Source organism: Quercus robur, chromosome 8 (genome assembly GCF_932294415.1).
Source record: "Quercus robur chromosome 8, dhQueRobu3.1, whole genome shotgun sequence".
NCBI classification, from domain to species: Eukaryota; Viridiplantae; Streptophyta; class Magnoliopsida; order Fagales; family Fagaceae; genus Quercus; species Quercus robur.
In genome coordinates, this window is record NC_065541.1 from 56,720,915 (window position 1) to 56,745,492 (window position 24,578).

The window sequence follows — 24,578 nt, forward strand, 5'->3', positions numbered from 1 at the left end:
ACTAGTTAGATGGATGAGTTAGACTTAGTCACAAGACTCACAACACTAGAGGAAAGCTCGTGTCATCAACAACCCTTCAACAACTACCCTCGAGAACCTTTCCTTGGTTGCAATGCAACCACAACTACTAACCTAAATGCAAGAGTTATTGCAGATAGGGGATTTTCTTGTCTTAAACCTCTAGATGACTAAATTCTATTCAACATTACACACCTTTGTGAAATGAAATTTGGCAAATTTTTCACATGTATTGAACTTGGAATGGATAGTACAACTAACAAAAGAAAAAATCATTCATTCCTATCATAGGCATACTGCATATCCACCTTGATCCCCAACATCTCTCTCCCTTTCCTTCTGATCTCAAAGTTATGGACAACTTCTTGAACTATTATGGAATTCTACCGTAAGCACCTTCCTAGAACAAATGCATCTTAAATAAGGCAATAAAATGTTTTAAAAGGGATCTCACTATTGAAATCAATAACTTAGTTATAATTTTACAAGAGAAATTTAAGCTTATAGGCTTAGACAAGCTAAACTGAGTGAAAGAGTTTGGTCCAACAAGCTTTGAAATCAAGGATTGAAGGTTTGGTTTCATTTCTGCAGCAAATATCCCTAGAAAAAGAAATTCCCGACAAAATATATTATAACTTCTTCTTCTTCTTTTGAGAAAAAGAGTAAAAGACTAACTTTATTATAACTTTTTTTTTGTTAGAAGAACTTTATTATAGCTTTTTGATTGTTTATTATTTGCCTTAAAAAATAAGATTGTTTAATATTAGCTTGATCTTAGAAAAATTATTTTTAAAAAAAAAGAGCTTGGTCTTAGAAAAAACATGCAGCATAGATGTTTATTATTATTATTATTTTGATAGGCATGCAGCATAGATGTTGGCCGTGCAATAATAAAATACATAAAAACTGATTTTTTTTTTTTTAAAGTAAAATATTGAAATCCCAAATGCAAGCAAGGTTCTTCCCTTTTGTAACGCGAAATGACCAAATTGTCCTCTGACGTTACGTTAAATTTTGCATTTTTTCTCCACGTAGGTTGAGGGTATTCCTGCCATTCCAATTGATATAAATACCTATATATGGCCTACTTATCCAATTCCAGACACATCCACGTCAGAAGGGCACATAGAATTCAGAAGCCTGTGGAAAACAAAGTTAACAAACACAAAACGCAAGCAAAACACGAAACATACAAAGAAATTCACAAATTCTACATTTTAATTCTAATTCTGTCTCCTATTATCACTCAAACCCATTTCTCTAAAATCTCTTCTCTCTACTCTCTCTGTATCAATTTCTCTGCAAAAGAAAATGATTCTGTAAAATGTGCACGACAAGGTATGGCTTAATTTTCCGTTTTTTTTTTTTTTTGGTTATAGTATTATTGTTATTATTATTATTATTATTATTAAGTTGTTGCTTCACTAGTATAAGGTTTGTGTATAAATATGATATGGGTTTGTGTGATTTTTAACTATTATGGTTAAATGCATTGCAAAAACCCTGAAATAGAATCATGGGTTTAGGCTCGTACTTGTTGTTTTTAGATTTTTATTTTTATTTTTAATATTAAGAGTTAAATCTGTTGTGTGTAATCTTTGTGATGTTTCCTTTTCTTCTTCGTTTTTCTTGCAGAAGTTTTGTTTTTTCAGGTAATTTTTTCAGTAACGTAAATGAAGTTAAATGTTAAGTTGAGATTGAGAAATTTGAGATTCAAGATTACTGAATCAATTTGGTAAAGGAATAAAGATTTATGCTTTGCATCTTGGAAGCTAAAAGATGAATTCTTGAATAAAATAATTCTTCAATTTGGTTTTGTAAATAATGCTTGACATTTTGGATAAGAAATTGTGTAGAATCTTAGCCCAGCGATGAATGGGTAATTGGGTATGGTATAACAAGTTTTTTTTTTTTTTTGATGGGTTAATTTGTATTTATTTTTTTAATTTGGTTCACATGGTATGGGTTATGTTGAAAAGGAAATCCGCTATGTTTATCTAACATTTGGATCTGTGTTGAACAAGCAATGATTGTCAAGTTTTTTTAGTAGTTATAGATGGGGAGAGTAATGAAAGCTTTAGCTCTACCATAAATTGTGCTTGTGTCAAACAAGGAAATGGGTTCTTGCATTTGAATGTGCCAGAGTTGATAGAAGATAGAAAGTATGAAAATTAATGCTTGCGGTTGCTTGTTGGGAAGTTATTATTTTTCTATCTTTAGCAAGTAGTAGAGGTTGATTGGACAATGAGTGATGGTCTAGATTGTATTGTGGAGATGCATGGGTGTCTGAGATAAAGAAAATACATGGTTGTAGAGAGTATAATAATGAGACTAGCAGTGTGACAATGGACGATGCGCTTGTTGTATTGAGAAGTAGCTTAATACCTTCTAAGTCTGATTTTTATCTCTAGAAATTTTCTATCTCTCAGGACATTTGACACTTGATCCAAAATATGGGGTATTGAGTGGCCTAGGGAGTCATTTTTATCTATTTGGAATTTGATGAAAATCAGATTATAAGGTACAGTGAACTGATACAGTGATACCTGTTTGGATGGAAGTTCTTACTGAAAGTAAAAACCAATTTCTGGGAAAGTAAATGAAGAGGGAGTCAGTGATAGAGGTAGAAATGAACTTTGTGAATGATTATCTTTTAAAAATAGTACTAAGCATTTCCTTTGGCCAATGAAGGCGTAATAGCTGTTGCCATTGGCATTGGCATTTTCTTTCTTTTTTGGTTTTTTGTTGTTTTGGATAAGTAGTGGGGTTAGTGCTTCTTTTTTTTTTGGGGGGGGGGGGGGGGGGGGGGGTGTTAATATGTCGTTAAGCTTAATTACAAGTTTGCATACTGTTGAGAAATAATAACAACTATGAATTTACTAATAAGGAAAATGTGGTTCATAAGATGGAGCTCATGTCATCTTTGTCTTTTCTGTTGAAATTCTTGTGATGTTTGCAATTAAATTGCACATTCTGTGAAAATATTTAGAAATTAATATGAAAAATTGGAATCAAACATATGTAAAATTTATGTTTTGTGTGATTCATGAATTTCTCATTTTGGGAGAATCTATCAAGTTTCCCAAGTTTCATAATTTCAAATTATGAAGCTAGGAGATGTCAACTAACATGTATAGTTTTCATGTTAAGATTATCCATATTGTTTTCTTTCTTTCTTTCTTTCTTTCCTTCCTTGACATGTCCATAGCACTGAAGAGCTACTTTATGTTGAGCATTAGCTGTTTTGTCACGTCCCTGTATTCCACATGGCCATTTCTGTTGATAGAACCTTAAGATGGCTTCTTAAAAGGAACTGTTGTCAACTTCCATTGTGTCATTGCAGAAGGGAATGTTCGTTCAGTTCAGAGACAATGGAGCAAAATACTGGAAGTTTCCGTCGCAATAGAACACAACCTTCAGAGCATTCTACATGTACTGATAAAGAAAATCAGTCCAAAGAAAAAGATATGGGCACTTCCGTATATGTCAATCATGGTAAGACTCTTGATTTGGGTGATCTTGTGCTGAAGGGTTTTGTAATGCTAGTTAAAAGTTAAAACATAAAACAAGGTAGTATCATTTTTTTTCTTTGGATAATCCTAGTCTGTCAATTGCAGTGATGTTGTCCTCCAATTTCTAGCTTTGTTTTAATTTAGTCCCGTCCAAATACATTTAAAAAAAGGTATTGGAGTTAAGTCATATGTTAGCAATGTGACTGTACAGCTTCCCATTTTTGTCACTTTTCCCTTACCAAAACTCAATAGCTAGTCTTCCATGAGAACCAAGCCTGCCATATTCTCACAAAAAGTTACAAGTGAGATTGTACATAATCAGACTTGGAGATCCAAATCCTTCAATGATCAAAATTAATGTGGGAGAGGGTGCAGTTTCCAGCAATACATGCAGGTTAATTGCTAGAGAGGAGTTGCTTTCTGGCACCCCATGAGCAAGATAATCATTGTTGATTGGTGTTATATGTGCAAACCAAATGGGGAGACAATTATCCATCTCTTTCGACATTGTGCTATTGTTAGGAAGCTCACACTGCTAATATTTGCTCTGTTTGGGATTTATTAGATCAATGCAAAATTAGATCCTAGTTTTTCTTTTCTTTCTTGTAAACCTCCCATATACTAAGGTTTTGCCTTCTTTTTTTCTTTTTCCTAATAAATTTTGATTGCTTATAAACAAATATAAACAAAATTCTATTGATGTGGGCCAATTGGCATAACTCTGTTATGACTTCCTTAAATGGAAATTTCATTCACATGACTTTCTTACGACTTAACTTTGTTAACTTGACCAAAACATATTTATGAATATTATTACTTACAAAAAACATATTTGAATGAAAGAGTGAAATTGAAATGAAGTTAAACATTGAAGAGTAACATTGCTACATTCGAAAGAATAAGCACGAAATAGCAACATTATTATGAAGACCAAGAGTGCACTTTACTCTTTCCTTTTCTTTTCTATTCTGTATTTTTCAAAATATTTTTTATAATTACTGAAATTCATTATTCAAATATTGTTCTCTGAAGAGTAATCGGGCTGAATGTGTGATGTAGCTGCAATTGCCTGGCAAGAGAGTAGAAGAAAGTGGGTGGGGGATCCATCTCGACGACCAAAAAGAAAGGCAAAGGACCCAATTATAAGGTATATACTTTTCCCAATGCTTCGTTGATACAATGGGATCAGTGACAGTAGTCAATGTTAAAAATATTATACTATCTATATATTTTACTATTTAAGCAAATAGTCTTCTTTTTTTAGAATCATAAGCAAATAGTCATTGAGATTGAGGGATGTGTTATTCTGAAGCCTGAACTAAAATCTGTGGACTTGCAAACTCGAAAGAACCTTTTTGGTCTTAATTCTTGGAAGCAAAGGTAGTGAGTATAAACAAAAGGGTGATTCATAATAGAGTGACTAAATTTTACGCTAGCCGTCAACCTACCACAACCCTCCTCCTTTTCTTGGGCTTGAAACCAACTGTGAGCAAAATATATGGCACTAGCAAAAATAAAAGGATGATTCGGCTTCTCTATTTTTTTTTTTCTTTTATTTTTTCTTATTGGTGAGATTTTTTTTATTCATCTTCATTATCAGACCTAGTGTCATAAAATGAGGATCCTGTTGCAGATTAGGTTAGGAAAAAAGATTGCTTACATACCTACAAAAAATATATATATATATATATATATATACACATACACACACATGAGAAAAATGAAGAAGTCCTCTTGTTCAAAAACCCAATTATGAAACTCCTTTCCACATCACACCTCTGAAAATAATGTTCTTATAAAGTGAGATGTGCTTTCACATCTTTTAGGGTACTTCTGAGATATAGAGCAGGGCTTGTAGCTTAAAGGATTAGAGCACATGGCTGTGAACCACCAAGCCAGGGGTTTGAATCCCTTATATTTGCTTCTTTTTCTTTTTTTTTTTGGGTCTGTTACAATATTTCTGGCCATCACAGTCTTTGTCCAATGTCATTTTTCTGTAGTTACATGATTGAAAGATATCTGGAAAATTTATTGTTTCAGTTGGTCCATGGCATATGAAGATCTGCTCTTGACTAATGAGCCTTTTCCCGAGCGAATTCCTCTACCTGTAAGCTTCTCAACACACACAATTCATACATGCATGTCATGTTCTTGTATTGAATATTTATTTATTTATAACAGCAGCACAGGGTGCTGATGTGCACGTGTTTGTTGTGTGTGTGTTAGGGAGAGAGGGGGGAGAGCAAGAGACTTAGATTTGAAGCTTTGAAAATTAAAATGAGAGCAAAGATAGAACTGATCACATCATTACATAACTTATTCTTTTTGGTGCTGACTGCTGAGATCACATTTATGTCTTTAAATTGATTCCGAGTTACCCATTTTACCCCCCAAAAAATATTTCTAACCAATAATTTGTAGTTACAGTTTAGGACAGGGGATGTCTAGAGTGTATTATAACTGCCACCTTAATTGTGCGCGTGCCTATGATTTTGGAAGTGTTTATGTGAATCTGGTTGATTGGTCGCTTGTGCAGGAGATGGTAGACTTCTTGGTTGATATTTGGTATGATGAAGGCCTTTATGACTAGATAGCTAATTGATAGTGTTTGAGTGATGGAATGGAGACTGATGGAAGGTGGATACACTTGAACACTTAACATTCCAATTACACAGTCTATTTCTTGTAGCCTATTCTTCCATTTACTTCGAATTAACACGACTCATATAGTCGGATTTTTTAGAAAGTCCCCACGTTGGTGGGGGGGTGTTCCTCTAGAATTATAAAGTTCACATTTTATTGAAAATTATAGCTCTGAATTATAGCTCTCAGATATTAATGTATCTCATTCAGCTTTTACCATTGATGGAAATTGTGTTGTATTTGTCACTTGCATCATCAGGAAAATACTACCTATTAGAACACGCTTTGTAATTCTTCTGTTATTTGTAATCTTTTTAACATAGTTCTGTTATTTGTAATCTTAGAAGTATGTTATTCTGTCTCTTTAGTCTTTTTTGCTAGTAGTGTAAAAAAATTTGTTTTTACTTAATTGATTTTTTCAAACCCTTCCATTTTTTTTTTCTAGGATGCCACGTAAACTCTACAATTAGTAAAACGATTTATTTTTTGTTCATTTTTAGAGTGACATAAGTTAAAAAGTTTGAATAAATTTGTCAAAACTTAGTTTGCGTTGGTTTTGAGCAATTCTTTTGGATTAGCTAACGAATATTAGTCCGAGCCTGATGATCTCAACCTGAATTTTGGATAATTGCACAACTTATAACTAGCATGGTTTTGTAAGTTCCAAGTAGCTCAACTAGTAAAAAAATTTCTCATCAAACCAAGCTCATCACACGCTCTTTGCGTGTGCAATAATACTCTTTTTTATTTATTTGTTTTTTTGGTTTAGTGTTATAATTTTTAAAAGTGATATATAAATAACTGTGTTTTTTTTAGTGTTATAATGTTTAAAAGTAATATATAAGTAACTAGGAAGATAACGTGAAATAATGTTTAAAGATGAGATTGAGATAGTGTCTTAAATTTAGTCTAAATGCCAAAAAAAAAAAAAAAAACTTTAGGCTAAATGGAGAAGATAAAAGAAAAAGTCTAAAACTTAAGAATAGTAAATTACTCTTTTAACTTGTTTGTGTTTTTTAATTTAAAATTTTTTAACTAAAAGATAGGGGTATTTTAAAAAGTTTAAGAATTTGTGTGAGGGTATTTTAGTATACAAAATATTAAAAATTAAACCAGAAATCCTGTTATTAATAATGTAGATAGATAGATAAGAGGCCTGAGTTTGAATTGTCTACACGAAAAAAAAAATTTCTTGGTGTCTTATAATAAAAAACAATTTTTATAAAGTGAACATTAAATATTTTAAATACTATTGTATTTATTAGAAAAAGATCTTCGAACTTAGTCATCACTGATTCACTAGTCACTATAGGCTGTTATATGGCATAAATTATAATAATATTCAACACTGTACAAGATAGAAAGAGTATGTATATCATCAGATAATTGGCTCAAATGGATTAAATCTGAAATCTTGTGATATAATTATCAAATCCCAAAATGGTCTATAGTAAGGACTAAGGAGGGCCATTTTGAATCTCCTACGTCCTTAACCTTGCCCAGCACATTCAAATGGGCAGTTTGGATTGCCTATCCCTTACCTGTGGTGTGAAAACAATGTTCCCAATCATCTTTTAGCAACCTTAAACCTTCAAGACGAGGTCCCATAAAAAAGCAGTATCCATGTCGATAATGATCAGGCAATCTTCTTGAGTTTGGTATAATATAAATCTCTTAGCTGAATATATGAAGTCTAAATTGCTAAACTTTTAAACCCAAAACCGAGTTGAATTTATATCGGAGTGAAAAAATAGTTTCTTCAAAATCAAAATTTTAACACAGTTAGAATTATTGAAATTGGTTCTTTCACAAATTGGATAAAATTGATATGTTTTCCAATAACCAACTTTCACAGATTCTCTCTTATTTTTGTGTTGCGATGGACGCAAGTGAACTAGTGAAGTAAGATAGTAAGTATGTGTGAGAAAGTTTGAAATTAAAAAAAAAATATATATATATATATATATATATTACGTTAGTACTAGTAGGCTTATCAATAGATCTTAAACGGTATCTATGTGATATGATATTCACTAGGATTAAAATTGTTTTATTTCCAATGTTTCTTAACCTTTAATTTATATTAATATTAATGAAAGAATTATGGAGATTAACACCATGTTATGATTGAATTGGATTCTATTCCTTCAAAAATAAATTACAGAGGCTACCATAGAAAAGCACCAAAAAGGGGGAAAAAAAAGGTTGTATTTGGTTCGATGGAAATTGATTTTGAAAAAATATTTTCTGCATTTACAAGTGTTTATTATAGTAATTGAAAATGTTGATTAACCGGAAATTGTTTTCCTATTGACTATAAAATAAAGGCACTTATAGTGGAATACAGTTTACACTTTTATTTTCTGTCTTACTCAAAACTTATCAACTAAACCTCCAATCCCATCCCTATTATCGTCCTTGGTCACCATTGCCATCGGTGGCCACCATCGTCGGTCCCCAATCACAATATATTTTATCTAAAATGTTCCTTTTTTTATTGTGTTTGGAAAATGAGAAAATTTAAAAATAAAAAATATATTTTTCATCCCATTTTCAGAGACACAACCAATCACTTGAAAACTTTTTTTTTTTTTTTTTTGTTGGGGGGGGGGGGGTGTAAATATTTTATGGCCAGAAAAAAAATTTCATGGAACCAAACATGGCAAGTTGTAAAGTAGCAAAACGGCGTAGTTGCTTCATAACCAAGTTAAGCTGCAAAACCCATCAAAAAAAAAAAAAAAAAAAAAAGTTAAGCTGCAAACGACATCGTTCTAACGCAGCCACCCCTGGACCCCGGCTAGACTTTTTTTTTTTCTTTTTCTTTTTACCGCAGAAGGACACGCAGACTTTTCCTAGGAAACAAACACGGAAAATGAGAACGAGTAGATGCTTTGAGTTTTGATCCAAAGCAGAATATCATCTTCTGAAGGTCTTTATTATTTTTTTTTTTTTAGTTAGTTCATCTGAGTTCTGAATTCTCTTCACTTTTCTTTGAAAGGCATAGAAAAAACAAAAACAAAAAAAAATGGACAAATTTAAGAGCGTGTTAAAGCCCAAAGCTAACCCACAAGAGCAATTGAGAGGTTGGCAGCGACGCCTCCGCCAAGAGTGCCGCAACATCGAGCGACAAATCAGAGGCATGTTCTCTTTTTTCTCTTTCTCTCTCTTTTTTTGTTAAGTAATGTAAATTTTGATTTATGGGTTTTTTTTTGTTGTTGTTGAAATTAATGAATTTTGTTTGAATTCGTCAACTTTTTTGTTTGTTTGTTTGTTTTGGTTTAATCGGTTTCAAAGATTGGATTTTTAGATTGATGGGGTTGTCTGATTTTGTGTTTTGATGTTGAATTTTTTGTCTAAAAAAATTTCTTGGGTTGGTTTTTTTAGATGTTCAGAGAGAGGAGAAGAGTGTGCATAAAGCAATTAGAGAGGCTGCAAAGAGAAATGACATGGGCTCAGCAAAGGTAATTTATAAATTTTATTGCTTTTTCCCTGATGGTTCAATTATTCATTTATTGTTAAAACTTTTTTTTTTTTTTTTTGGGTATATATATTTATATAAGATCTGGGACTTTGGAAATAATGAATTGTTATGATGACTTAAGATTTGTTAGAAGAATCGAGGATTCGTATGTTTGATGTGTTCTCAAAGTCTATCAGTGTTGTCTTAGTTTGTTCCTTAGTTCATAAAGTTCCTAAAGTCATAGATTCCTTGAAGGATTTGTGGGTTATGAACAGGTTATGTATTTGAAAGGAAATGCAGTTAATTATATGGTCCAGATGGTCTTTTTGCCCGTGTTCTTTCTTTCTTGGTTTCAGGAGTAACACTGTTCTGATTGCAAGAGTAAATGAAAGGACTGATGGAGTATTATGGCCCTCTTGCATGTGTGTCTAAGTTCAATTTTTATGCGGGCATGTGCATCTCAGTTTAGGTTTAGCCACATGGAATGCTTGGGTGTTCACCTTACACTGAATGTCTACTACTGTTACTATGTTATAATTGAGCTTTCATCTTTTCCATTATTTTACATTCAAAATTCTCATGTATATTAAATCCAGGCACTTGCAAAGGAAATTGTGATGTCAAGAAAGGCTGTGAATCGCCTTTACGAGAATAAAGCCCAACTTAATTCAATCTCAATGCACCTTGGAGAAAGTGTTGGTATGTTGCTTAACTTATCTGAACATATTTGTAATTTTTTTTTAATAAGTAGTGCAATCTTTATTGATATAAAAATAGAGTCACTCCCGTATACATGGAGTATACAGCAGGGGACCAAATAATCACATGCAAATTACATGAATCTAATCAAACAATAACAGAACATAAAGAATGACTATGTATGATTGACATCCAATCCAATAAGGTTCTAAGAAAAAACAATTTAAGGTCAGGCATAGTCCTTTTTGTGTCCTCAAAGCTCCTATTGTTCCTCTCCCTCCATATGCACCACATCAAACAATGTGGAGCAGACATCCACAAAAGTCCATTCCGATGGGGCGTCTAAAGTGACCTGGCCAAGAAGCTAAATAAATCCACAACAGTCTTTGGCATCACCCAATAAACTCCAAATAAACCCAAAGCCATAGTTCATAATTCTATAGCAATAGGGCAATGCAGTAAAAGGTGATTAACTGATTCCCCATTGCATTTACACATATAGCACCAATCCAAAAGCCACATTTTCTTTTGCCATAAATTGTCAATTGTCAAGATCTTCCCCAAAGTGGCAGTCCAGCTAAAGAAAGCAACTCTATATGGAATCTTTGATTTCTGTATGCTCTTCCAAGGGAAAGATTGGTCATCATTGCCAAGTAGAACCCTGTAATAACCCTCACTGTGAAGCCCTTATTGTTATCAAGTTCTAAATTCAATGCAAGCATGTAATTTAGGGATGGCAAAAATTTCCACTCCGCTTGACCCACCCTGCCCCACTTTACCTTGCATGGGTTTTCTCAGCCCCAAAGAGGCTATGAAGCACGGGTGCGTTTCGGGACTCGGGTGCGGGTGCGGGTGCGGGTGCGGGTGCGGGACTCGGCAATTTTTGAAAAAGTAGGGTGCGGGTGCGGCGGGACTCGGCGATTAAAAAATTATTAAAAATATTTTTATTTATATTTTTTATATATTTTTACTATTAAAATATTCTTAAAAAACACATTAATATACTTGATTCACAAAACAAAGAAAGAATAAGGCAAGAAACGCATCTGAGGCCAGAATTTCGGCCTCTCTGGCGATTTTCACGGCCGATTTTGGCCTGTTTCGGCCGATTCTGGCATGTTTTGGCCGATTCCGGCCTGTTTCGGCCGTATCGGTCGCCGGCCGATACGGACCGATTCGGCCCGATTTCGGCCGCGTCGGCCCGAGTCGGATCCGCCACGTGGCGCGACGCGGCACGACGCGGGACGGACGCGCGGTCTGCTGCGTCCCTCCCGCGTCGCCGCGTCCCGCAGCGTCGGACGCGGGTGCGCCGGCTTGGGAGCCGCGTCCGTGCATCCTTGCAAAGAGGTGACTGGCAAGGGGCGGGATTTACTCCATCAGCCTCATCTTACTCCGCCCTGCCCCAAATGTGTGTGTGTGTGTATATAATGTTTTAAAATATATATTTAAATTATTTTTATATATAATTTAATCTTTTTTTGCATTCCTATATATAATTTTCTTTGAACATCTATTTACAATTATAATTTTTTTTGGTACATATTCTATTATTATCCCCCTAAATTCTTGCTTTCTCTCTCTCCCTTAGCGTTCTCATGACTATCCTTCTCCTTTGTGTTTCATCTCTACCCCATTAATGTTGAAGCCAACTCATTAGGGATGACAAAATACCTCCAAAGCCACCTAAATCTGACCTGGCCCGCTCCTGCCCACACGGGTTTTCCCGCCTTGAAGAGGGGACATGGCACCTTTGATCTGAGCCCGCACCACCCCATCGCCATCCCTAGCATGTATATTGTCATGTGAAAATAGACATTACCTCGTTTTTAAGCATCAAGTTGATGAACCTTGTTTGTGACTTACAACTGAAGAAAATTACTCCATATTCTTCTTTTCTTTTTCTTTTTTGGAGGACTTACATTTCACAATAAGGTAAAAATTAACATGTTGCTTAAGAATTTTAGTACATCAATGCTAGATTTTGTAAGAATGGTTTTCGAAAAGAATGGGCAAACTATGTTCCCATGTGTTGGTGATATAATACCTGATCAGTACAGGAGTGTAAATTCTCAACTGATGGCAACCCATGCTGTTAGACATCTTTTATGATAGTTTATTCAAGGACAAATAACAAACTTGAACTAGAGGGTGTAGTAGGTAGAATTTAGACGAAACCATTTTGTTGGAGTCAATATATGGTTTAAGAAAGAATTCACTTCTTGCATGTTTGTGATATGACATCTCTAAAATAGTGAAAGAAATTTACTCCAATATGAAAATTTTCCTTTGTTTCTCTTCAGAAAACAAACTAAGAAGAAAGAAGGGAGAAAGAAATATAGAGATCAACTAACATGTATAATTGTGTTGTGACTGGCCTACAAATTGATTGTTGAAGGAAAGTCTCAAAGTCCACCATTTAGTTTATGACTATACTTGCTGCAAAGAAATTCTTTTGCCACTGCTTAATGGTTAAAGTCATATTCAATGAACTTGACTTTATTGCTGATAAGCAATGACTTATGTGAATAAATGGAGATTTTCACTAATGACTTTTTCTTTAGATATTCTATAAACTAAACATACAAATAGAATTCAGAACCCCTTACCATCTTTATGTGTAAATTTATGTTGTGGTCTATGGATGTGATGTCAGCAGTGAAAGGCTTTGTCACACTCGTAGCAATCTCTTTTAATTATAATTGTATTGTGTTCTCATTGATTCTGTGTTTGCTTGTTTTTAGTTTTTTTGCAAGAATATTTTGAAATAATTTCAGTGAAATAAAAAATTCAATGTGCCATGAAACTTGCAGCAATTTCTCGTACTGTTGGTCATTTGTCCAAGAGTGCAGAGGTCATGAAACTTGTCAATAACCTCATGAAAGCTCCGGAAGTGGCAGCCACAATGCAAGAATTTAGCAAAGAAATGACCAAGGTATCTCTTCACCTTTGAACAAGTATTCATTCAAATTCTTTATTGGTAAGAATGATACTTTTTGACAGTTCTAGTGGGAAGAAAACTATTGTGTTTTGCTCTTCTGATGTTCACTATTTCAGTGTATAACCATTTTAATTTCCACTGGGAGTGGTTTTAATGGCATGTTAGAATATCTTTTGACTGCACTTAATGCGCTAAGTGCTCAATCTGGCTTAACTAATGTTGTTTGGAGTTACAATCTTGTATGCTCCTTATGTTAGCTTATGTGATTAGACTTCTCTTGTTTTACATATTAAACATTTTGGCTGAGAAGATATCATTTTTATTAGAAGAATGTTTGTTATGTATCCTGCAAAGTTTGACTGTTTTCAAATGTCATTTAACATATAATCATTTTTTATATAATTAAATTGTTACAACAAGTGGGGAGGGGGGGATTCAAACCTTGGCCTTCCTCATAAAGGAGACCAAGCAATGCCACTAAGCTACAAGGCTCTTGGCCATCTAACTTACTCATGTGAGAATGAATAAAGTATTGCTCAATTCTCTCAATGATATGCAAAAAGATGAGTCAGACACACCCTTTAATTTGGGTCCCTGTGATATAAGGTGTCAAGGAGTGACCTTTTACATACTAAGGTTTCGGAATGTTCACTGTCAAGCACCAGTTTTGATCTTCTTTTAATTATTCACTTTTGTCATATGTTCTTGAATTCTCTAGAAGTGACACTTATTTTTTAATTCAGGCAGGAGTGATTGAAGAATTTGTGAATGATGCTGTTGACACTGCATTGGATTCAGAAGATATAGAAGAAGAAACTGAAGAAGAAGTTGATAAGGTCCTGACTGAAATAGCTGGTGAGACGGCTGCACAGCTTCCAGAAGCTGTCAGGAAGGAGAGGACAAAGTTACCTGCCCAGAGAGCTAGTACTTCACAAGAAGTATGTGGAAAATTACTCTCTTCATAACTTTACGTGAATTTTTTTTAACGAAACCAAGGAACTGATCCGTATGGATTTTCACAGGAAGAAGCTATTGCTGAGGGAGCAGACGATGAGGAAGAGCTGGAAGAGTTAAGAGCACGGCTTGCTAAAGTGAGATCATAATTTCTCCAATTGTTTTCATTGCTTAGCCACTAAAGTATTAGAGAAAAAGGGGTTTGTATCATTAGGGTTCTAGCCCATTGTTCTGTTTGAGATTAGGGCTTCAAACCCAGCTTAACATATTATGAACAGATGATACTTTTTTAGCAAAGGCCATTATATGCTATCTCGTGTATGATATTAAAAAAAATACTAACAAAATTTTTATTTTTTTAATAAAAATGAATTTCTGAAATCTTCTAGTTTTTATCTGATTATCTGTTTTTGCTTTATTCGACAGCTTCTTGCCTTTCTTTCCTTTTCTGAATTAAGGATTTTTTTTTCCCGGGTGCGTATGTGTGAGTTGGGGTCTCTGATGTAAGAATTGGCACTTGGCATTTCTTGACATAACAAACAATTATAATTGAAAAACACTATAGAAAATATTGGATTTTTTTTCTTAATCCATCCGCACCTTGTGGTCTAGGTTGGAAACTTTGGTGCTTGCCTTTTTTATGCTACTTAATACACAATGTTTTCCAATTGGCACAATCTTGAATATTGATGCCTTCAAATATAAGGAATTTTCAGCATTCAAGTTCAACCATTATAGTTTTTTCACTAATGATGAGAGTTCAATCATGATATTATATCTATGTAGATTGTGTTTTAATATAAACTCAAATTTTTATTTTCAAAAAAACTAAGTATTAACACAAACCAAAATCCAACCAAAACTACAAGAGAGGGAGAGAGAAAAGGCTCTGTGATGGGGAATTAAAAAAAAACACACATAATAATATTAATAATAATTTTTTTAAACCATAAACCTAAATTAGAGTTATTTGATGCTTCAAAGCTAAGGCTACTAAACATAGCTTCTACTACTGGACTGAATTTTGGATTTGTTTTTCTCCTTTTGTTGTTTAGTTATGGTGGCCTTTGTAAATCACATTAATTTCGTGTACGAGGAAATTCCTACAAAGTACATAGCAAAAAAACAAAAACAAAAACAAAAACAAAAAAAAGAGTCTTGCTTAGACAGAGGGGAAAGGAAGTTATATAAAGAAAAAGTCTTGTTAATTTCGTTGCCTTGTACAATTGGCTTGCACCTCTTACATAGGAAGAGAGGATGTAACATGACAAATCATGAATACTTACAATTCTCTATCAATAATACACGCTTCCTTCCTACTCAATGAATATTTACAAATTTCTACTTATACAAATTGGTGTCCTTATAGTCATATATACTTTCAACTTCATGGCAATTTATAACGAATAATAGATAACTTTATGGCTGTTCGCAACGAATAATAATCTAAGAACATCTTTTTAGCTGTATGTTATACTTTTAATACTTTTACATTGATTTATATTCTTAATTTATTTTGAGTAATTAAGTTATCATGAATAAATAAATAAAAAAGGTGCAAATGTACTTTTAGTCCTTACATTTTGCACTTTTTCAATTTTGGTCCCTACATTTTATTTTTACCACTTTTAGTCCCTAAACCAATTAACGCGTGACATTTAAGTCATTGCCGTCAACCAACTAACAAGAAAAGCTGAGTGGGTTCCAGTTAGCTCAACTGGTAAAGTCTCTGATGATTGTATAAGAGATCTGGGGTTCGATCCCCGCCTACACCAAAAACTGATTGGTGTCTTGGTCTGATGATAATTAGCTATCATCAGGAGCGGACGCCATAGGTTGAAACTCTCTCTCAAAAAAAAAAAAAAAAAAAACAAGAAAAGCTGAGGTGGCTGATGGAGAGAATTAAAAATCATTTAGAAACATTAAAATAATAATAATAAGTTTTATTTTGGTATTAAAAATGTCACATCAGTATATAAATTTAAAAACAGAATTAAAACCCAAAAATCACAAAAATTAAGATCTAAAAAGTATCTTGAACAAAGTTAAAAAAAAACAAAATTTTCGGAAAATTTTCTTTTTCATTAAAATATTCAGAAAAACATGTTTTTTCCCCAATCTAGTTGGAAACATGTTCAAACCATCTCTTTCTTCCAATTCCATTTCCAATTACAATTCCTAACTAAAACCCAACAAATTTGTATAAACCAATTTCTCTTCTCCACTTATCAAAAAAAAAAAATTTCTCTTCTCCTCTCTCTAAGCTATTCCACAGTCCCGATCAAATCTCTCCAAACCTCTATCTCTACCTCTTGATCTCACTCTCTTAGCAAGGGTGATGACAACCTTGAGCTTCTCCATGACAAAACCGTTCTCGAGTCAACGCCATAGCTTGAGGGGTTCAGGTGGAAAGAAAATTTATGGGTTTGTGTTTAAGTTTGTTGGTTGGGTTTGTGTTTATGTTTGTTGGCTGGGTTTGATCGGTGGAGGTGGTGGCTAGATTTTTCTGTGTTTGGGTAGAGAAAATTTCTAAGTTTGGGTTCGGGTGGAAAGAAAATTTTTGGGTTTGTGTTTAAGTTTATTGGCTAGGTTTGTGTTTATGTTTGTGTTGTTAAATGTGAGTTATTTAAGTGTTTAGTTTGAAAGAAAAATCTTGATTTTCTAGGGAAAATGTTGATGATTGTTCAAGAAAAATTTATGAGTTTGGTTGGGTTTGTTGTTATTGTGAGCCGAATTGGCTGGGTTTGTGTGCATGTGTTGTTTTATAAGAAAATTTATGGTTTTGGGTGGAAAGAAAATGTTATGATGCATCAGTTTTTTAGATGTGAATTTTTTTAGTGTTTGGTTTGAAAGAAATTTTCTGGGAAAGAGTTCTTTGATCTAGGTTCTAGTTCTTTGGTTATGGGTTTATGGTTCTATTTCTTGGATTTATGGGTTTGATTTACTAGAGGTTTCAATGTTGAATGTGTTAGAATTTTTTGTGTTAAGATTGATTATGAATGTTGGCTAGTTGGGTTTGTCTTGATTGGGTGAAGAACATGAAGTTCATGTTCTGAAGAAGAAGTAGAACATGAAGACTATTAACAATCATGTTCTTCCCAAAAACTAATGAGTATTTTTATTTATTTATTTATTTTAATATTTGTTTTTAATTTAATTAATTAATTAATGTGTGTGATTATATTATTTTTTTATTCCCCGTCGGCCACGTCAGCTTTTGCTATTAGTTGGGTGATGGAAATGACCTAAATATCAGGCGTTAATTGATTTAGAAACTAAAAATAGTAAAAACAAATTGTAGGGACCAAAATAGAAAAATGTAAAATATAGAAATTAAAAGTGCATTTATGCATTAAAAAAAAATCTTAAAGTGGTAAACAGATTCAAAAATATGAAAAATCGTCAAGAGAAACTAAGCAAATTAAACCAAGTTTGAAAAATAAATTACAATTTAACATTTCTATTTCATTTTATATGACAATTATATTATTCTACAATTTTTTTTCAATTTTATTAGTGATATCAATTAATATTTTAAAAATAAATTTTACTTTCCGATTATATGTTTCTACAACCATTTTCGGTGTGAACTGTGAAGCATCTTAAAATGTGATAAAGTGGGCAGGAAAAACAGAATCTTTAACGTAATAAATAAACAAACATAACATTCCCTTTTTTAACTTCTTTAATAAAAAGCAAAGCAAGGTACGTCATGAAAAGCATTTTTTTTCCTTTCCCTAGTTAATATCTCACACAGACTAGCACCGACCTTCTCGCCCACTCCACTGCCAAAAGACAGTTCTCTCAGCTTTAGATAGCAACGACCCAAAACGGAATCTCTTAGACCAAAGCTTATTAGTTACGTGCATTCTTTTTAACAGTAGCCCACTTCACACGTGATCCCTCCATCCTTTACTTCCCGCAACTGCAACCCAAAGCAGCTTCTCCTCCACTCTCCACGTCACCACCATTACCAACCCCCCAAAAATATCTTTAAACCCAAAAAATAAAAATAAAATTATACTATCATATTTTCATAGCAAATTTTAATGGAGGAAAAATTATAGTCTCTTATTCATTATTTTACTATAAAACTCTTACATGTTTAAAATTATTGAAAACTTTAGTTAGTTTATAATAAAAAAAAATTGTTAAATTTACTTAACAATTTTAAATGAATAAGAGTCTTTAAGTAGAATAGCCGAATAAGGGATAAATGACGTTGTCTACTTTGAGAACGGTATAATTTCTCGTAAGTAAAGTGTTGTTACTTTCTGTTATTGCCGGACAAAAAAGTAATTTTAGTAATGATTTCAAATTATAACCAGTAACAACCATTAGAATTTATTATGAAAATATTATGAGTACTGAAAAAAGAAAATCTGAATTCAAAACTTTTGCCAGTATGTTGGATCACTCTAAGGAATTCTTAGGTGTGGAATAGAGAATTACGTAACCAAAAGAATAGTCAAATTCTCAAAGAAAAAACTCGTCCGTTTCGTATGTTATAAACCGACCCAGACCGACTCTCCCGCAACTAACAGCCCACGAATGAAGTAGACCGTTAGATACTTAGTTACCGCCACCTCACCAGTAACAGGTGAGTCAGGTGACCTGTACTCTCTCTCTCTCTCTCACTCACAAATATATATATATATATAAGCATTTCCATTTCTCTCTCTCTCTTCAGAGAAGAAAAAAAAACTTACAAAAATGGAGTCCTCAAAAATCTCTCTCTCTGTTCTATTCACTTTCCTTTCCCTCTTCTCTCTCTCTTCCTCGATCAACTTCAACGAGGACCTTCATATATCTCGGTCGAACCTGCCATCGGTCCAAGCCGAGAAGTTTATCAGAGACCTCAATTTGTTCCCCAAGACCGAAATCAACGTCGTCGACCGTCCAGGTTTCTCCTCCGCCGCCGCCGAACCCAAGAAGATCGTCGAGAAACGGTTCGCTTTTCCCGACCTCGTCGGCTCCGGAGTCACCGTCGACGATTTGGGCCACCACGCTGGCTACTACGATATCGAGCATTCCCATGCCGCTAGGTCAATCTTCTAAACCCTAGATTTTCCTTAACGGTCTCTGATTGGTATTTTCATGTAATTATGCGAGTTTTAGAACCGTAAAGTTTTTGTTCTTATCTTAATCTGATCATTACTATTAATTCAAACAAATCAGTGATTTATTACTCTACTGGGTTTCTTTAATTTTTTCCTAATATGTGTTAATTCAATGCTTGTTTGTTTTCAAATTATAGGACAAACCCAATTTAAATTTGGTATGTGTAGGCGATTTAGGAAATGAATTTGATTCGATAGCAAAGTCTCACATGTGGAAATAGTGAAATATTATTACTTTAAAGGGAATTAAGGTCTTAGTTGATCATCAAGGTTTTTTTTTGGTAGTTTAGCTGTTTGTAATAAAATTTTATTCATGTTTGTTTCTACGTAAGTGTCAATTTTGGGTACTTGGTTACTGTTTCTTAGTATTTGGTTTGATGTTTTTCAGGTTGTTCTACTTTTTCTTTGAATCGCGCACCAACAAGAAAGACCCTGTTGTTATCTGGTTGACCGGAGGGCCGGGATGTAGCAGTGAATTGGCCATGTTTTATGAAAATGGTCCTTTTTCTATTGCAAACAACATGTCTCTTGTGTGGAACGAGTACGGTTGGGACAAGGTATCTATTTTCTTTGTACTTTTAGATGTGATTCTATTTCTATGGTTATAGGTTGTATTAGTTTAAGCTAATATGAAAGTGTTAATATTGTATAACAATTAGATGGGTGTTCCCTTTTTGACATGTAGCCACTGTCTACATTTCAAGTCTTCTATCTAGAAGAGAATTTACAAATTCGTTTGCTGATTTTGTAGGCATCAAACCTCCTCTATGTTGATCAACCAACTGGGACTGGCTTTAGTTATACTTCTGATAAACGCGACATCCGTCACAATGAAGATGGTGTTAGTAATGACCTTTATGACTTCTTACAGGTGTGTCTGTCTATTCATAATAAAAGTTATTGTGATAGAAAGATAATTCAGTAAAAAAATTTCTCAATTGACTCGTTTGTGTATTATAATGTTGTAAGGAGAGAATTAACTGGACTTTACATCATTGGGATTATTATTAAGAAAAACACTGTTGAGATGAGAGAGAATAAAAAACCGTGTTGTAACTGTACGTGAGTATTATTTTGACTCAATGAGCTCTTTCTATGATATCAGGCTTTCTTTGCGGAGCATCCTGAATTTGCAGAGAATGACTTCTACATAACTGGGGAATCTTATGCTGGGCACTACATCCCTGCCTTTGCTGCTCGAGTTCACCGTGGAAACAAAGCTAACGAAGGAATTCATATAAACCTAAAGGTCTGTCACTGATGACTGATATAACATAATCTAGATTTTATACTTGGTCTTTTTAACTTTCCTGAGCAGCTGACCTGAAATTAAATGGTTAACAGGGATTTGCCATTGGTAATGGACTTACTGACCCTGCAATCCAATATAAAGCTTACACTGATTATGCACTGGACATGGGCTTGATTTCAAAAACTGCTTACAATCGCATTAGCAAGGTGATTCCGGTCTGTGAAACCGCGATCAAGCTTTGTGGTATGTTTGCATGTTAGATTGGCATATCCCCTAATGTAAATTTGATACTGTGTTGATCTTTTCATTTGTGCTTGTGCATTGTAGCCTCTTGTTGGTTGGCTACTACTGCTTTTTTGTCTCTCTCTCTCTCTACACTGTGGTTAAACTTTTTTTTTTTTCAGGCACTGATGGTACAATCTCTTGTGTGGCTTCATATTTTGTTTGCAATACTATATTCAGTAGCATCATGGCCCTTGCTGGCGGTATCAATGTAAGATAACTCATTCTATTCTTCATTTAGTGCTTTAAGTCTGATCATGGTACTGCAATTTGTCAGTTCTTTTTTTTTTTTTTGGGGGGGGGGGGGTGAGTAATTAAATTTTCAATTCTTAATTTAACATGTTTAGCATTTGACAATTTCCTTTTAATGAAAAATATAAAGAATGATTTTTTCAAACAGAAGAGTTTGTAGAAGATGGGAATATCCCCCTTTTTTTTTTTTTTTTTTGTATAGACAATGAGACTTAAGACCTGAAAATATAGACTATTTGTGACATAAGCATAATTCCTTTTTTTTTTTTTTTTTTTTTTTTTTTTTTCCTGAAACATAAGCATATTTCCCTTACCTCTTGATTTTCATAACTATGTGCATTCTGACACCTGGATAGACCTCAAATTTGACAAGCATTAATATTTTTACTTTGCAGTATTATGACATTAGAAAGAAGTGTGAGGGGACCCTCTGTTATGATTTCTCAAACATGGATAAGTTCCTAAACCAGGAATCTGTTAGGGATGCACTAGGAGTTGGGGATTTAGACTTTGTGTCGTGTAGCCCTACAGTGTATCAGGCCATGTTGGTGGACTGGATGAGGAATCTCGAAGTGGGTATTCCTACACTTCTTGAGGATGGAATCAAATTGCTTGTGTATGCTGGAGAATATGATCTCATATGCAACTGGCTTGGTAAGCTTTTATGCTTAATGGAAAACCAGCATGTTCTAAGTTAGGAATCTAATGTGTTAAAGAATTACCAATAACAATTGTATTGGATGTGATTCAAGCCTGGATTATAATTTTGTTTGAGTAGGTAACTCAAGATGGGTTCATGCTATGGAATGGTCTGGTCAGAAAAATTTTGTAGCATCCCCTGAAGTTCAATTTGAAGTCAATAATTCAACAGCTGGAGTACTGAAAAGCCATGGACCTCTCAGTTTCCTTAAGGTCTCTCTCTCTCTCTCTCTCTCTCTCTCTCTCTCTCAGACACACACACCACACGCACACCTCACCTACCAATGGCTAATTGTTGGTTGCCAGTGCTGACATAGTTGTGTGATATATGTAAACAATAAACAGGTCCATGATGCGGGTCACATGGTTCCTATGGACCAGCCCAAAGCTGCATTAGAGATGCTGACAAGGTGGACTCAGGGCAAACTTTCTGAAGTGCCATCTGATGATACTGGAATATTGATTGCTGAGATGTGATTGCCTCCTTCTTTCATCTTATTTTGTTATCTTATACAGAGCTGTGTTTGACCTCAATGTCAGAGCAAATCAGTATATTGTTTCCTTGGGTTCTTACTATGCTTGTAAATATTTGTGCACACCTCAACTTTGGTATGAAAAAGAACTCTAGTCTCTAGATAATGTGGTATCTTGACGTTTTTTGAAGATTTCTCAACAATAACCAATGAGAATATGATGCCTAATGTTTGTATAGTTGATATGCTTCTGTATATTCTTTCTTTTTCTAGTTTGTCTATTGTTCTGCGTTGTAATTTGACCTGCAAGACATTTCAACCATCATCATGTGGTCATTCAAGGGGAGTGGATGTAGACGAAGTTCTCAAACAAAAAGTCTGTTTTGTGTTTTTTCAAATTTCTCAAAAGAAAAGTCTGTTTTGTGTTTTTTCTGCATTGATAACCAATTACGGCTTTGTGCTAAGCCATCTGATATCACCATGAGGTCGATGGTTATTTGCTTATGGATGGTACTTCTGTGATGCGCAGTAGACCAAGTATGTCAATCCTGTCAATTTTGATAGAACTTGAACAAACTACCAGGTTGAAGCCCATGAACACAACCTTGAACAAACCCATCTGAATACTCTCTCTCTCTCTCTCTCTCTCTCTCTCTCCCCCAATGCCAGAGCGGGAAACAATCCTTGAATTTCTGCTGCTAATCTCCCTATATTCTCATTTTCCCCCTCTTTCTCTGTGTCTTCTCTATTTTTATGTATAGAGAAAAGACGAGAAGGGGGAGGAAAATCAGGAAAGATGAGATGGAAGAGGAAGAGGGGGTAGTAGATTATAGGTTGTAGAAAAGATCTTGCTCTGCTAAAACAAATGCAGTTGAGATCTTAACGTGCGGGGTCCAGACTACAGAGGTTAATGTTTTGCGGACCATTTATATGTTGGGGTGGGCTACCTCATGATTGGCACAATTTGGTATCAGTTCTTCTCCCAAAACTTTCCACCTCAATTTCATGTATATATCAATGTATGTCTTAAATGCAATGGCTTTAGCATTTCGAGTGTGAGCCTATCAATTTACCAGCAAACACTCTTCTAGCCCGAATGCCATTTCTCACAAGTCACAACTAACCAGTCAGGTTAAAATTAAGTCTCTCTCTCTATGTACTCGAACCCCAAGTTTGCTTAGTCATCTGAAAAGGTTGTCCCTGCACTAGATGCTAGAATATCTCATTAGCATTATGGAGTACTATATAAAAGTATACAACTGAAACGGATCTCGATGGATAACTTTAGCCACCAATACCATGAAAATTTCACGAGTAGAACATTTTGTTACTGGGAGAGGTTTATGAGTTAGAAACATTTGTCGAGGGTTCTTTTTACATTTCTTGTACCTTAAACATGCGTCTTAATATTATTGGACAACGCTTAGTCTAGGCTTTTTCTAAGAAGGAAATTGGGCCTAGCGCTCCGTGGAATGGGCTCCAAAGTACCATTCTGCCGCTGCTAGTTTGTGCGCAAACATTGAGTCCAAGTCCAAGGGAAGACGTTGCAAAGTAGGCTTATCCTCTGTTTCTGCCACAGAAGGAACTTTTCTTCAGTTTCTGCCATAGGACTGACTTTTTTGCTGTGCGGTAAAACTTTCTGCTGTCCAATAAAATCCTCTGTTGCACAGTAAAACTTTCTGCTGTGCAGTAAAGCTTTTTGCTGTGTAATAAAACTTTCTGCTATGCAATAAAATCTTTTGCTGTGCAATAAAGGTTTCTACTGAGTAGTAAAGCTTTCTGCTGTGCAGTAACATTTTCTGTTGTGTAGTAAAACTTTCTACACTTTTCTGCAACATGAATGACTACTCTTCATTTTTTTTACTGCAGAAATACTTTTCTACTTCCTGCACATAAACAAATCTAAAATCCAAAGAAAATACCATCAAATAAATGTTAGTTTAAATGGGTTAGCATATTCTCAAATATATATATATATATATATATATATATGCGTATATATACATATATGTATTCATATTTACATATATAAAATATATGGCAGAACATAAGCTACAATGTATATGTATATATACTTATGATGGGATAATGATTAGTTCACGTCAAAAGTAAAACACGTAATAACAAAGAAATAGGAAAGTTTCAGCAGAAAAGGTTTAGCTAGTATAATAGCTAACACAGTAAATATAATAAAAAAGGTGCTATAGCAGAATAACTAGTACAACAAGTAAAAATACCACAGCAGAACAATTGATCCAGCAAACGTGATAAAAATG

At 34.2% G+C, this 24,578-nt stretch overlaps 3 protein-coding genes across 3 annotated transcripts; all 3 read left to right on the forward strand.

Moving 5' to 3' along the window:
• Nucleotides 1-1,110: 1,110 nt before the first annotated feature.
• On the forward strand, nt 1,111-6,534 carry LOC126697196 (uncharacterized). Its single transcript, XM_050394080.1, has 5 exons — nt 1,111-1,356; nt 3,362-3,513; nt 4,590-4,677; nt 5,571-5,637; nt 6,067-6,534. The coding sequence occupies exons 1-5, from the start codon at nt 1,343-1,345 to the stop codon at nt 6,118-6,120; spliced, it is 375 nt and encodes a 124-aa protein (XP_050250037.1). The 5' UTR covers nt 1,111-1,342; the 3' UTR covers nt 6,121-6,534.
• Nucleotides 5,572-14,605, forward strand: LOC126697193 (vacuolar protein sorting-associated protein 24 homolog 1-like). The gene is made up of 7 exons (XM_050394079.1): nt 5,572-5,637; nt 9,172-9,310; nt 9,558-9,634; nt 10,230-10,332; nt 13,143-13,264; nt 14,014-14,208; nt 14,293-14,605. Exons 2-7 carry the CDS (start codon nt 9,199-9,201, stop codon nt 14,371-14,373), a joined length of 690 nt encoding a protein of 229 aa, XP_050250036.1. The 5' UTR covers nt 5,572-5,637; nt 9,172-9,198; the 3' UTR covers nt 14,374-14,605.
• Nucleotides 14,606-18,896: 4,291 nt separating this feature from the next.
• On the forward strand, nt 18,897-22,540 carry LOC126697197 (serine carboxypeptidase-like). The gene is made up of 9 exons (XM_050394081.1): nt 18,897-19,269; nt 19,733-19,901; nt 20,096-20,215; nt 20,450-20,593; nt 20,689-20,839; nt 21,001-21,089; nt 21,526-21,784; nt 21,909-22,042; nt 22,175-22,540. The coding sequence occupies exons 1-9, from the start codon at nt 18,938-18,940 to the stop codon at nt 22,304-22,306; spliced, it is 1,530 nt and encodes a 509-aa protein (XP_050250038.1). The 5' UTR covers nt 18,897-18,937; the 3' UTR covers nt 22,307-22,540.
• Nucleotides 22,541-24,578: the final 2,038 nt, after the last annotated feature.